The following is a 13,804-nucleotide window of genomic DNA, read 5'->3' as shown; positions in this document are numbered from 1 at the left end:
TGGGTTTTGTTATTTAGTAGTTTAATATTTACTGGTTGTGATCATGGTTCATTTTAAGCCAGAAGAGCAGTGAGGCTTGGTTTAGCTCGTGGTGGAATTAGAATTCCTGCCGAGGTCTCCTACCTGGCTGTCAGAGGTGCCTGACCATCTTAGGCAGGGAAGGGGCCTTACTAAGTGCAACTCTGGTCGTGTTGCCCTCTTCCTTAGACCCCTTCGGTGCCTTCAGCCTCCCTTAGAGTAGAGCCCCCCATCTGAGGACACACCTTCCAGGCCAGGGCGTCCGGCTGCCTCCTCTGTGCCTGCCACCTTCCTGCTCCCACCTCGCCTTCTCCAGCCATGCCAGGGCTCTTGAGCCTCAGGCCTTACCTGGTTCTTGGGCTCAGCCATGGTTTCCTCAGGAAAACCTCTGGGCCCCTCTAGACCCGTCAGGTGTGTGTTTGATACACCCATATTACCTGTTGAATTCCCTCAAAAGCCCAAATCCACTGTTCCCCTCGCTTGCTTGCCTGGATCCTCTGCGACATGTTAAGCTCACAAAACAGAACCACCACCCGTCCTTGTGTCTCCATCACCCAGCACACACCCGGTGTGCCGCAGTAGTTCCGTAGATTTTTGTTTGGTAAATGGGCAAGACAGGTGTGTCCCCACAGTTAGAACAGTGTGCACAGCTGCCCGCTTTCTGTTGGTGCTGGGTTGCAGCAAGCTTGATGCCGAGACTGCTGAGCTGAGTATGCAGGAAAGTAGTGCTTAGAAGAAAAGATCTTTTTTCTTGGCAAGAATTACACTCTCAATGACTTTTATCAGGGGGGCAGTAATTGGGACCGAACCCACTGGTGCTCCACCACTGAGCTACACCCCCAGCCCTTTTCATTTTTTTATTTTGAGACAGGGTCTCCCTAAGTTGCCCAGGCTATCCTGGAACTTAAGATCCTCCTACCTCAGCCTCTCAAGTCAGCTTTTTTACTAAAGACAGGCTTACACTATTTTGCCCAGGCTGCCTCTAACCTGTCGTGTGTCAGCCCATTCCTGCCAAGTAATCAGCATTAGGAGTGTGCACCACTGGACCGGCTTCTCAGCTTTCTAGTTCAATAAACAGAATAAAATACGAAACCTGGCAGAAACCAGGCACAGTGACACATATCTAAGTCCCAGCGACTTGGAAGGCTGAGGCAGGAAAATTACAAGCTTGAGGCCAGCCTAGGCAACTTAGACCTCATCTCAAAAAAAGGATAGAAGAGCCAGGCACCATGAGGCACGCCTGTAATCCCAGCAGCTTGGGAGGCTGAGGCAGGAGGATTGAAGAGTTCAAAGCCAGCCTCAGCAAAAGTGAGGCACTAAGCAACTCAGTGAGACCCTGTCTCTAAATAAAATACAAAATAGGGCTGGGGGTGTGACTCAGTGGTCGAGTGCCCCTGAGTTTGATCCCCGGTACCAAAAAAAAAAAAAATCAAAAAATCATAACATAACTGCTAGACTTCAAGGTTTAGTTCCCCACTTGTAAGACAGTCATGACATTGGGATCAACTACACTTGACCTGTGTTCAGCAGATTCATTGCGAGAGTCACAGAGTGTACACTTGGGTAGTCTCCTGTGGCTGCTGTCCTGTCCCATGCCCACTTAGCTCAGGGCCATGGAGTGACTCCATGTGCTTTCCTTTCCCTCACAGACCACCATGCGGGACCTGTCCCAGATGCTGAAGAAGATGCCCCAGTACCAGAAAGAGCTCAGCAAGGTATGTGGCTGTGAAATAACCCCTGGCTACAGAAGACTTCTCAGCCTGCTCTTCTCACTGAGTCGTTGAAATCACAGATTTCTAGTCCTCTTCAGTTTCTACTAGAGAAAGAAAGGAAGAAGGGAGGCAGGCTGGGGGTTATTTCCTGTCCCTTTCCTTCCCCTCTGTGTCTTCCTGTCCTTCATCCTCCCTGTTCCTTGCTGTTGGTGGGAGGCCTTGGCCTCTCACCCACAGGTCTGTCCTTGTGCCTCGTGTCCTTATGACACGGCCATTCACTGCCCCCAGAACGAGTGATCCAGGAGGGACTGGGAGGGTATGAGAAGACCTTCCATGTCCTGATCTTGAGTGCCACACGCCATCACTTCCTGCACCATGTTTGTTGGGAACTAATCGCTAAACCAGCCGGCCCCGAGGAGAAGGGAATGAGGCTCCCCTCCTGGGGGGTGGGGGTCAGGGTTCTGCACGCCACCACCCTCCCAGAGGCTTTCTCGTCCACCTGTCGTCTTTGTTAGAACGTGGCTCAACCCTCTCTCCTGACGTGGGACACTACATGTGATGTTTGTGTGCTTACTTGTGCACGGTGTATCTCCTTTACGAGGCTGGATGCTCCTTAGGGTCTTGCCCAGTGTTGGGGACATTGTAGGTACTCGGTGACTGGAGCATGAGTCCAGGGACTAAGTCCCCAGTCACCGAATCTCCCGTGCTTCCTCCTAGTACTCGACCCACCTGCACCTTGCTGAGGACTGCATGAAGCACTACCAAGGCACCGTGGACAAGCTCTGCCGGGTAGAGCAGGTAGGGCTTTCTCCTTCCCTCTGCATGGCGGGTCTGTTGTGCCCGTTCACCCAGCTGACATGTTAACCTTGGCCTTGAACATCCTGCAGGATCCTAGGGACTAGAGCTAGGAGAGCCTGTGGCCGCGCAGTCAGCTCTGAAGCCAGTGCAGTTCTGTCTCAGGGGTAGGAGCTGCTGGTCTGGATCTGAAGTGTCGTGCCATTTGGATTTTGCATGCCTGGCTCTCCAAAGGCCTTTTGCCCTGGGATGGCTCTAGAGAGATGTTTGGAGTGCTGAGCCATATGTCAGCAGGGTTGCTGAATTTTGTTCTGAATGTGTTTTCCTCCTGTAACCAGACCAGCTCTGGAGACCTTGAGACCAAGGGAGGGCAGTGCAACCGGGGCCAGGCACTCCCCGAAACCTTGCGGATCACACTCAGGCCCGGGAGCCGAGACTGGGATTTGAGTTCTTCCTCTGTCGCTGGTTTATTCGTTTTTCCTATTTCTCTCTGCTTTATTTGCTTTATCTGCATGAGGGATATCACAGTGCTGGCACATTTTTCAAGAGAATTGTACAGAGGACTCCTTGATCCACCTTTCAAGTGTGATGTTACTAAACTGCGTGTCCACGTTGCTTTGTGTGTGGTGCTGGGAGTGACCCCAGAGCCTTGCATGCTGAGCACACTCTACCACTGAGCCACCCCCGGCCCTGTGTGCCAACTTCTAAGGGAAGAGAGGGATATTCAAAGATCCAAAGCCTCAGCCAAAAGTCTCTCTTTACAGAAAGATACCAACTCAGGTTCTCAGGGTGAAACTGAGATTTAGGTCCTCTGGCTGATGTGACAGGTTCAGCTCAGGTTTGCAAGTCCCATCCTGAGTACTTGGCTGTTTCATAAGGGGAAGCAGCCCTCCTGAAATCCATCACCAGTTTCTCAGGGGACCTCAGGAACCATTTGTCCTCTCCAAAAAGAGCTTGACCATCCAAAAAGGAGGTTGTACCCAAGTCAGTAAAAATGCAGTTTGATATTAATCTTTGGAAGCTTAAATTTTTTGAGAAGTGCTCAAAAGTATTGTTGGACTATTTCATTTTCCTGAGCTGACGGAAGGTGCTAGAGGTGTGTTCTGCTGAGCAGGTGTCTCTGGAGGCTGAGGTGAGGGGTGTCCGCCTCCCTCAGACCCAGCCTGGAAAGTCTGGGAACTCAAGATCATCATTCGTATGGGCTCCTGGCACTTGACAGAAGAGTCTTCCAACAGCCTCCTAAGAGTCACAAAGGAAGTGGCTCTCTGAGGACTAGAGCAGGTGGCAACTTGCTACTCTCTGGACAGGGTCTTGCCTGATTTTTTGGTACTGGGGATTGAACCCAGAGGCACTTAACCACTGAGGCACATCTCCAGCCCTTTTGTGTATTTTCCTTAGAGACAGGGTCTCACTGATTGCTTAGGGCCTCGCTAAGTTGCCGAGACTGGCTTTGAACTCTCGATCCTGGGGAGGCCTCAGCCTCCCGAGCTGCTGGGATCACAGGCATGCGCCACCACACCCACTTCATCTGCAGCCCTTTTGTCAGCCTTTCTTTCCATCTTTCTTTCCTCCCTTCTCTCCCTGAGTGGATTTGCAGATTTGGGAGCTGCCTCTTTTTCCCCAAATGCTTGAAAAAAAATGGTAGGAAGATTAAAAACCGAGGTTAAAACCCTAGAGTGGTTGAAACTCAAAAAGCATCGTTTTTTTTTTTTTTTTTTTTTTTTTTTTTTTTTTTTGGCGGTGCTGGGGATTGAACCCAGGGCCTTGTGCTTGTAATGCAAGCACTCTACCAACTGAGCCATCTCCCCAGCCCAAAAAGCATAGTCTTGTGTGCCGGGGCGTGGAGTGGAAGAACGCAGCCCACTGATGCCACACCCTCCCAGGCAGGGAGTGTGCCCCTTTGGTCCCACCCCCTCAGCAGGGCTCACCTGCAGCCCACCTTTACACAGGTGGCAAATCACCAGGGCTTCTAATTTTGGAAAGAGAAGCCTGAGCTCTTCCGTGTGCTCCCCGAGGTTGTCGAAGGCAGATGACACTGAAGCCAGTGGCAGCTCGTTGAGAGGGGAGGCCCGTGTACCACCTGCAACCATGCCATGGAGCCCGATGTTCATGGCCGTGAACGTTCTAAGAGCTGTCATCTATCCAAATTGTCACCAGAAATAGGGCCAGCAAGGTGTGTTTCCTACAGGACCTGGCGATGGGCACAGACGCTGAGGGGGAGAAGATCAAGGACCCCATGAGAGCCATCGTCCCCATTCTGTTGGATGCGAATGTCAGCACTTACGACAAAATCCGCATCATCCTTCTCTACATCTTTCTGAAGAATGGTAGGCAGGGTGGGCCGCAGAGAAGGGACAGGCTGGAAGAGGGGACACAGAGTGGAGACGTGGCTTAGAAGACCTGGAAGGGGGAGGGAATAGGATCTCTGTGTCTGGGAATGTGATGTACTAAAGCCAGTTGCAGCGAGGGGCTGAGAGGCTCGGACTCAGCAATGTAGCCTGGGCGACATCGAGCAGGGCTGGCGGAGGGGAGGGCTGTCAGCTGCCACGCCCATGAGCCTGCATCCTGTTTGCCATCTCTGCTTTTAAAGAAGTCACCTTTGCCCGTCACAGTTGCCCAGAAGTGTCCCCTGTGCAAAAGATGGGTAATAAGACGCCCATCCAGTTTGCCCTGGAGGTGGGACGGGGCCCGGCAGGGAGAGCTGAGGCCAGCAAGAGCGAGAGACGGATGGTGAGGGGCAGTCGCTGAAGCCATCCCTCAGGACAGAGTGCTGCGTCACTAAGGGCTCTCCAGCGGAAACAGAATATTTATTTTGCCCTCATCTTAGAGGCCTGTTGCTGTGGTAGGCAGATGGGTTTCCATGCCCCTCGAGCAGAGGACAGAAGCAGCTGTCTCTGCTCCCGGGTGTGGTGACCAGTGGCTTGTGCTGGCAGGCATCACCGAGGAGAACCTGAACAAGCTGATCCAGCACGCCCAGATCCCCCCCGAGGACAGCGAGATCATCACCAACATGGCCCACCTGGGCGTGCCCATCGTCACGGATGTAAGGGCCAGCTTCGCGGGCGGGCAGAGGCAGGAGGGGGTGGCCTGTAGCGTCTGCTCTGCACGGACCAGCTGACAGCACCTCCTGCCCCACCCGGGCACCCCATGCTCAGCATGAAGCAGAGGACAGAGCAGAGGGGGCGGGGCATGGGCCCGCGGCAGGCAGAGATGGACGTGCACTCGGAGAGTCGCACTGTCCCTACAGCTGAGCTGTCTCTGCACCAAACAAAGGTGTCACCCTGGCCTCACCTGGCATGTCTCAAGGTCAGCCTGGCTTTACCTTTTGACACCTCAGACTTGGCTTCTCCTGGGAGGATGACAATCCACCCCTGGAGGCAAGCCCTGCCACCTCTGAGTCCCCAGCACTGGGACTGATGAAGACCAAATCAGACAGGTCGTCCTGGAGCGAGAGCAGCTGGGCAGGGCTCCCCTGGACCTTTGCAGAACACACTGCCACGCACCCACTCACAGGAACCCCACTGTGCGCTTCCCATCTGCAGGCCGTCGGCCCAAAGTGCAGTCCTAACAGATAAAGCAACAGATGGGCTGGAATCTTAAAGACAGGCTTTGTTTCATTGCCACTGACTGTAGGCCTGGAACTGGCGGGAGTTGGTCTTTTTGGATCCTTGTTCACAAGAGAGATCAAAATAACGGAGGTGACTCACTCCATACCACCGTGCTATTGAAGTGTCATATCCAAGTGGTATTTTCTCCTCTAATAGCAAACAGGTTTTTTAACTACCTGTTTTTTTTTTTTTAAACGACATATTTGACCCACATTTGCCATTTTTTATGACTTCAAAGAACCAGATTTGTCCAGGTTCCTGAAAGGGGTCCATCTTGGACTATTTTGAGGAAAACCTTGACCCTTATAAGTCTTTGCCAATGCTAACTCTGCAGGACGACCTTAGGAGACTCCAGGGCCAGCGGAGGTGAGCGGGGCCCAGGGAGCCTGTCTAATCTTGTGTGTGCTCTTGTTCAGTCCACGCTGCGCCGCAGGAGCAAGCCCGAGCGGAAGGAGCGCATCAGTGAGCAGACCTACCAGCTCTCACGATGGACCCCGATTATTAAGGACATCATGGAGGTCAGTGGCAGGGCTGAGCGGGGGACAGCCAGGGCCTAGGGCTCTTCACTGGATGGCCCAGGTGCTTCCAGCACCCTCTGCTCTCAGATGCTGTGACCCCTGTGGTTTTCCTTGAGGACGAGCTTCCAGGCCTCCAGAGCGTCAGCCCTCTGGTGCTCTCTGTTCTGAGGGATCCTGAAGAACTGAGACTGCCAGCTGTAGACCCCAGAGAGCCGCTTTTCTGCTGCTCCTGTCTTGAGGACTTAGCCCCTCGCTCTAGAGGTCCTTCGATGGTGTGTATTCGAAGTAGCCAGGCCCAGCCTGTAGTGCCAGTTACTTGGGAGGCTGAGGCAGGAGGATTGCAAGTTCAAGGCAAGCCTCAATAATTTAGTGATGCCTTAAGCAACTGAGCAAGATCCTGTCTCAAAATATAAAATAAAAAGAACTGGGGATGTCATTCAGTGGTAGAGCACTCCTGGGTTAATCCCCAGTACCCAAACCAAACTCGGAACAAAGGAAGTAGGCCCATCATGGCATCTCCAAGGTCAGCTGAGGAGCACGCGCAGGCCCTGCTGGGGGGCATGAGTGTGCACACCTCTTGCCTCGGCTGGGCGTGGGGGGAAAGGCCTTGGGAAGGTGACTGCAGCTAGCCCTGCCTCTCGTCCTGCTGCTCTCCTCCCGGAGCCCTCCAGTCACCAGAGACCAGCCCTCTGTTCTGCTCCTCTCCCGGCCATTGTCTGGAACACTCTGGCCCTTCCTCTCCACGTCCCGAGTCCTGCTTTCCTTTAAAGTTCCCTGCCGTCTCACCGTGTCCAAATGCTGTCCCACCTCTGACGGACCACCCACCACCACCCGAGGCCTCTGAATCTGCAGCACGCGTGAGGCCTGCTGCTTACAGGCGCGAGTGCTGCTCAGTCTGGGGTCCCCGTCACCTGGACTGCTAGGTCGTCTGGCACAGAGCCTCCTGCCGATCTGTGGGCTGAGGCTGTGGAGGGGCGGTGACACGGCCCCCTGCGGCGTCGCCACCTTCTCGCAGTGTGGCAGGAAGGAAACCTGTGTTGAGCCCTGCACTGCTAGGTTTTTGGGGCTGGGACAGATCAGCCATGTGACTTCCATACTCCACAGGCAAATTAACGGGGGCCCAGAGGCGAAGGGACTTGCCAGGATCACTTGGTTCCTCCCATGGCAGCAGGTTCCTGCTGAATGAAGCGTTAGAGGTCATCTGCCAGCACCATAGCAACGAGCCCGCCGTGTGCAGCTAGGACGCACAAATAGAACAGGGAGAAAATGAATGTATTTTAAATAGAGTGAGTCAGCGTCCTATTTTTAAAATCTTCAAACCAAAAGGCTGGGTGGACCCGAAACATCCAGAAGCAATTACATCCTTCTTTTGGTGGAGCGGAGGAAACCAGCCCGCCTCTCCCCACTTTGCTCCGTGCTCCTTTCCACCCCTCCTGGTACCCGAGGGAGACACGTGCAGGCACCCGTGGCTGGAGGAGCGTGGATTCCCAGGCAGCAGGAGGTGGGTTACTGGAACCACCCACCAGATAATCAGCCTGAGAAACAGGAGAGGCCCCGCCGGGTCCAGCTCCACCAGGCTGGTGGCCGGTATCGGGGTCTAGTGGACACCAGGTGCGTGTGGCTTCCAGCAGGATGAAGAGGGGAGACACTGGAAGGAAATGAGAAAAAGGAACGCTTTTCTGTTTTTCGCTGCAGCTCTGTCAGTGTCACAGCTGGTTGCAGAGCCAGTGGCCGGAGGAACCCCCACCAGACGCCGCTGGCTGTGGCAGGCGGGCTGTGGTGTTCTTCCAGCCATCCGCGTGGCTCGCGGCAGCCCTTTGAGCAGATGGCAGACACAATCTCCACCATTTTTCTCCCCAGGACACGATCGAAGACAAACTTGATACCAAGCACTACCCGTACATCTCCACCCGCTCCTCTGCCTCCTTCAGCACCACCGCTGTCAGGTGGGTGGACATGGGAAAGGCAGGGTGACGTCTGGTCACAGTGAGACAGTGGGACCCCGAGGACCCTCCCTCTGCTTCCATCAGGGCCACTGTAGGCTGAGCCCCTGTCGCAGCCTGGCCTCCCACTCCTTGCTTGTCCTTGCACCAGCCAGCCTGCTTCTGCCTCAGGACCTTTGCCCCTGCTTCTCTTTGCTGAAATCATGCATCTCCACACAGTTTGCCTCTTGTCTTCTTCAGGTCTTCATCATTTTAAACAGATGGCCCTGTTTAAAATCAGCAGGCCAGCATTCAGGGCAGTTCTGCCCCTAAGAGCCCAAGTGTGGAAACAGCCCACCTACTGACTGTGGGTCCGCAGAATGTGGGGTGTCCACACAGAGGCTCCCGAGAGCAGTCGGGGCTGAGCACCCAAGCTGGGGCAGCACTGTCAGTGGCTCGAGAGGACATCTGGCTGACAGGTGGCCGCTCCGCCCTCTTCTCGTGCCCTCCCCTCCTGTCTTCACTGTTACCCTTTTCCAGGACCTGGGTGGCATCTGTTGCACTGGCACCCCTTCCGACGGCAAGTAGTGCCTGGCCCAGGCTGGTTGGGGGCAGCAGGATAACTGCACAGGGAGAGACCCAGAGTGTGGACTGGCCGTGCTGCCTTCCAGACTAGGAGAGGGCCCGCGCTCCACCCTGAGTCAGGGCGGGCAGAGCCTTCCGTGTGCAGAGGAGGCTTGTCCCCGTCTTTCATACTTCCTGTTTTCTTGCCCATTTCCACCTGCTTCCCGGGTCTCTGCCGTGGGCAGAGAGAGGTCCGCTGCAGGGCTGCCCTGCCCTGGGTCCCCCGTGCTTCTGGGGAGGCAGCCACCGGGTGTGGCCTAGTCAGGCTCTGTGACCTCCCAGGACCTGACCCCATGGCACTGAGCTCTGTCCTGTCACTGTTCAGACCTGCTTCTCTCTCCCACCCACTCTGTCAAACTGTGGCCCCGAGGTGGGCACGGACGGTCTCTCTGGGAGGCCCAGTCCTTGTGAGGCCTGGGCAGTATGTGTTTGCCCAGGAGACCCACGTGGCACGTGGAGACAGACCCTAGACACTGCCGTCACTGCTCGGTGCCGTCAGTGTCCCAGACAGACTCTGTCTGGAGCAGACGCCTGAGCACGCGTGTGCCTGTGGAGCTGCAGAACGTGTACGTCACACCTGGAGCTGAGCCTCGCCTCGCGGCCACGCGCTTCTGAGCCTGAGGACATGGCTGCAGAGGTGCCGCAATCATCTGTGCAGCCGGACGGCTCAGAAATGGCCCAGCAGCTCGGAGCGCGACACTCCTCAGGCGTCTCCCCTGAAGGGGCGCAGCGCTGGGGTCGGCTGCGTGGGGGGCGAGCAGACGCTCACCTCATCTCTCTTCTCCCTTAGCGCCCGCTACGGGCACTGGCACAAGAACAAGGCCCCAGGGGAGTACCGCAGCGGCCCCCGACTCATCATTTTCATCCTGGGGGGCGTGAGCCTGAGCGAGATGCGCTGTGCTTACGAGGTGACCCAGGCCAATGGCAAGTGGGAGGTGCTGATCGGTGAGTAGTGCGTGGGCTCCGCGGCGAGAGCTGCCTCATCGTGCTGACCCATCCCACGCTTTGGTGTCGCATTCCGTCTTAGGGTCTGCACTGCCCAGCACAAGGCAGGTGACCATTTGTGGGTGGCAGAAACTGAGGGGCTAACTGTCCCTTCCTCGTGTGTGTCATGAGGCAGAAAGTGCCCGATCAGAGTCCAGCAGAACTGAGGCTCAGAACTGTGCTCTGCCAGCCAAGCGGGGTCACCTGGAGCAAGTGGCTTGCCTCTCCCAGCCTCCATTTCCTACGCTGCAGCACAGGGCTCAGCACACGCTGGCCGCCTCCAGCTGGGCTGAGGTGGGAGTTGCAGGGCCCCAGCGTCAGGCCTCCTGGCATGGACACCGCAGGGATGGGGCATTATCACCCTCCTCCTCCACGTCAGCCGGGACAAACGGAGCCCGCAGTCCTGGTCTCTGGGTTCTGTCGAGGGCCCCCCGTCCGGCTCCTCGGGTTGCAGCTGCCACACGCTTTCCAGTATATCATGCTGGTTTCCAGGAGAGAGGAGGCAGCTTGCGGCAGCGGCTCCAGCGCAGCAGGGATTCTTCCTCCTTCTACTCCAGGAGCTGCCGCGGGTGAAGCGTGAGCAGGGAGAAACCTTGCTTTCTCCAGATGCCCCCCTTTTGTCCCTTCACATCCTTAACACAGTGGTTTTGCCCAGGTGTCCCTCTTGACACTGTTGGCAAGAGGTGCTCACGTGCACAGCCCTGGCCCAGCTCCGCCCTCGGCAGGAACACGCCCATGCTGAGCAAGGCCTGAGGTCGAGACCTGGTCTCCCTCAGGAAGGGGTGGACCTGCTCTCCGAGGCTGAGGACGGCCTCCTGGGCCATTTACATGGGAGCCGCTGCAGGGGCCCTGACTGCCCAGTCAGGGGGCTTCTCTGACCTCTGCCTCAGGTGCCCAGTGCTGGTCGCAATCCCAGGCACGGTTACCATCTCAACAGCAAGTGTCAGTTTTATTCCTCCAATGTGGAGTGACTGGGTCACAGTGCCCCAGAGCTATCCAGGAGAGTGGGCGCCACAGACCAGTCCCTAGGACTGCTCCTGCGTTCCTCGAAATGGACCAGATGGTGTCTACCACCTTCTCGGTCCCACGACCCCTCACAGCTCCCTGGGCTTCCCTGTCTGGCCTCCAGGCCTCCTGTAATTGTTTCTCCTCTTTGTGGTGCAGGCCCCTGGTCAGCTCTCTGTCCCCGCTTGCCTGTGTTGCATGAACGTGTTGGATAATTCCGAGCAGACACAGCTCTCCTGGGCAGACGCTGTCCCAGCCAGGCTTTGGGTTGATCTCCCTCTACCATTTCGCACCTGTTCGAGTTTCTCTGAGGGGAGGCGGAAACCTGGGGATAGGACGTTGCCCATGCAGGTTCATGGAGGGCCTCGCGCAGACAGCCTGTGTCCGCTGTGTGGCCTCAGCTGCTTTGTGCACACCAGCCACCTTGCCTCTGTGTGCATATGTGCATGCGCGTGCGCAAGCGTGTGCATCTTGCTTCCTCACACCACTGGCTGCGTAAAGTGTAGGCCTAAGTTGGCATGCTCCTGTGACGTTCCTGTGTTCAAGCAGTCAGCTGGCCTCTGTTCTCCCACAGGTTCTACTCATATTCTTACTCCCACCAAATTTCTCATGGACCTGAGACACCCCGACTTCAGGGAGTCCTCTAGGGTATCTTTTGAGGATCAGGCTCCAACAATGGAGTGAGAGCCAAAGAAACAAAGTAAAAGCAGCTTATTACAGAAAAGAAACTCTTCCACTCTGAAGGGTTTTCTTTGATTATTCCGTCACTCTTTCTTTTTTTTTTCTTTTCCCCTTTTTAGTTTCTTATTTCTTTGATTTTCTTTTAACAAGAAAATGCTTGCAGTTCTTAACGCCGATTGAAAATGTGTCCAGTGCTGCCTCGCGCCCTGCCCTGAAGCCCTCGGGGCTCCAACCTGCCCGCTCACTCGTGCCCTGGGTGACAGCCGCAGGCACTGGGTGTAAACCAGAGTGACAGTGACTGAGGAACAGCCCTCAGACAGGGAGCTGGAGGTGGAGGGAGGCCTGCGGCCAGGAGTGGCCTGAGCACTCCAGAGGAACGTAGAGGGTGGCTTGGGAGCACGAGAGTGAGGCCAGCGGACACTCGGCAGAGGGGCCCTCGCCAGCAGGCAGACCTCTGGGGGAGATGCCCACGGGCACCGGCGCTGAGGAAGGCTTGGCCAGGAGCTGCGGGACAGACTCTGGACGGCGGCGCCAGACGTACCTTTCAAAGGACAGGCACTTCCTAAGGCACAAGGCTGAGGTCGGGTGGTCACCAGGCGAGCGTGGGTGCTTGGTGCACGCCAGTCCCGGTGGGAGGGGCTTCCCTCTCATCTTCCTCTGCTGGAATGGCACTTCATAGCCATTTGCTAAAAAACTGCTCTTATTTTAATTCTCCTGTGGATCTTTTGAGAGTCGAATAATGGCACCCTCTTCCTCTGACGTGTCTTGTGAGGTCTGGAGCCTTTCTGCAGGAGTTCTCTGCTTTGAAGAGCATGGTCACGCTGGGTGTGGTGGCGCATGCCTGTAATCTGAGCAGCCTGGGAGGCTGAGGCAGGAGGACTGCGAGTTCAAGGCCAGCCTTAGCAACTTAGCAAGGCCATATCTCAAAATAAAATATAAAGGGCTGGGGATGTGGCTCACAGGTAGAGCACCCCTGGGCTCAATACCCAGTACTGCAAAAAAAAAAAAAAAAGAGAGAGAATATTATTTTTTGACATTGTCCTCATTCTTTCCTCTTTCCACCCTTCATGTCAGGAAACTCCCCCAATGTGGTTTACGTGGCAGTAGCGCACCAATGCACAAGCCCTCCGCCCCAGCATTCATGTCTCCGCCTTGCTGACGCTCAGGGATGGGGCCACTTTTGTGTACCTGACTTTTATGCCCCACTGATCATGGGCTTTGAAAACGCCCTTTGCCCCGAGCTGAGACGTGGCCCAGTAAGTCATGGAGCAGACTCCCTGTAAGCAGTGGAGAGAGAGCTGGGCTGAGGTTTAGGACTGGACTCCAGCCTTGCTTGTCCACGGGACACCTGTGTGACTGAGGAGGTCACCCCCATTCCCTGGCCCCTGTATATGCGCACAAGGGGCGAGGTGCCTTTGAGCTCTGACGGCTGTGATCCACTCAGTCCCCGAGGCCACGCACACCTGCTCGCCCTCTTTTCAGTGAATGTCCGGGGAATGGCCCATCAGACCCTTGGCTTGGTGACATCAGAAGTGTGTTCTTTAACCTAAAGAAAATGGTGCTCCATCTGGAAGGGAGGCACAGAGGCCACTCGACTTCTCTCTTCCTCCTCCCTCTCCTTGGGACTGGGCTGGCTCGCCCGGGAGGAAAGGCTGAGCACAACAACTTGTAGTGCTGGCGACAGCTGGCCCCGGCTCCCACCTTCCTGGGCTCACCCTCCTGTAGACAGCAAGGCCAGGGGGGCATGAAAGCAGCTTGTTAGGAGGGCAGGCCTGTTCCCTGGAAGCAGCTTGACAGTCGTTAAGTCAGAGACATCCTGGCCTGTGTGCAGGTGGCAAACAGTGGGTGACATTTGCTGCAAGATATATTTGAAGACTTCCAGAAGAACACATAAGTGTTTGACAGCAGACCACTTGTAGGACCAGAAAGAACCACAT

The 13,804-nt window shown here is 55.7% G+C and overlaps 2 protein-coding genes across 5 annotated transcripts in view; one reads left to right on the top strand and one right to left on the bottom strand.

Moving 5' to 3' along the window:
* Positions 1-13,804, top strand: part of Stxbp1 (syntaxin binding protein 1) — a 66,367-nt gene that overhangs the window by 46,905 nt on the left and 5,658 nt on the right. The window contains exons 12-19 of one of the 2 annotated variants that reach the window (XM_047523853.1): positions 1,668-1,733; positions 2,448-2,528; positions 4,714-4,852; positions 5,459-5,568; positions 6,550-6,651; positions 8,512-8,597; positions 9,988-10,142; positions 11,761-11,886. In XM_047523853.1, the coding sequence (XP_047379809.1) occupies positions 1,668-1,733; positions 2,448-2,528; positions 4,714-4,852; positions 5,459-5,568; positions 6,550-6,651; positions 8,512-8,597; positions 9,988-10,142; positions 11,761-11,870 (849 nt within the window). In that variant the 3' untranslated portion in view covers positions 11,871-11,886. The remainder of the gene's footprint in view (positions 1-1,667; positions 1,734-2,447; positions 2,529-4,713; positions 4,853-5,458; positions 5,569-6,549; positions 6,652-8,511; positions 8,598-9,987; positions 10,143-11,760; positions 11,887-13,804) is intronic. The other variant, XM_047523854.1, reaches the window with a different exon arrangement.
* Positions 5,272-13,804, bottom strand: part of Ptrh1 (peptidyl-tRNA hydrolase 1 homolog) — a 28,591-nt gene continuing 20,058 nt past the window's right edge. The window contains exon 6 of one of the 3 annotated variants that reach the window (XM_047523862.1): positions 5,272-8,299. In XM_047523862.1, coding sequence (XP_047379818.1) covers positions 8,182-8,299 — 118 coding nt within the window. In that variant the 3' untranslated portion in view covers positions 5,272-8,181. Of the gene's footprint in view, positions 8,300-12,809; positions 12,860-13,804 lie in introns of those variants that run through there. The other 2 variants (XM_047523866.1, XR_007104876.1) reach the window with 2 other exon arrangements.

This window comes from Sciurus carolinensis, chromosome 14 (genome assembly GCF_902686445.1).
Source record: "Sciurus carolinensis chromosome 14, mSciCar1.2, whole genome shotgun sequence".
In the NCBI taxonomy this organism is placed as follows: domain Eukaryota; kingdom Metazoa; phylum Chordata; class Mammalia; order Rodentia; family Sciuridae; genus Sciurus; species Sciurus carolinensis.
The sequence above is the reverse complement of the archived record's forward strand: the minus strand, read 5'-3'. Positions and strand labels throughout refer to the sequence as shown.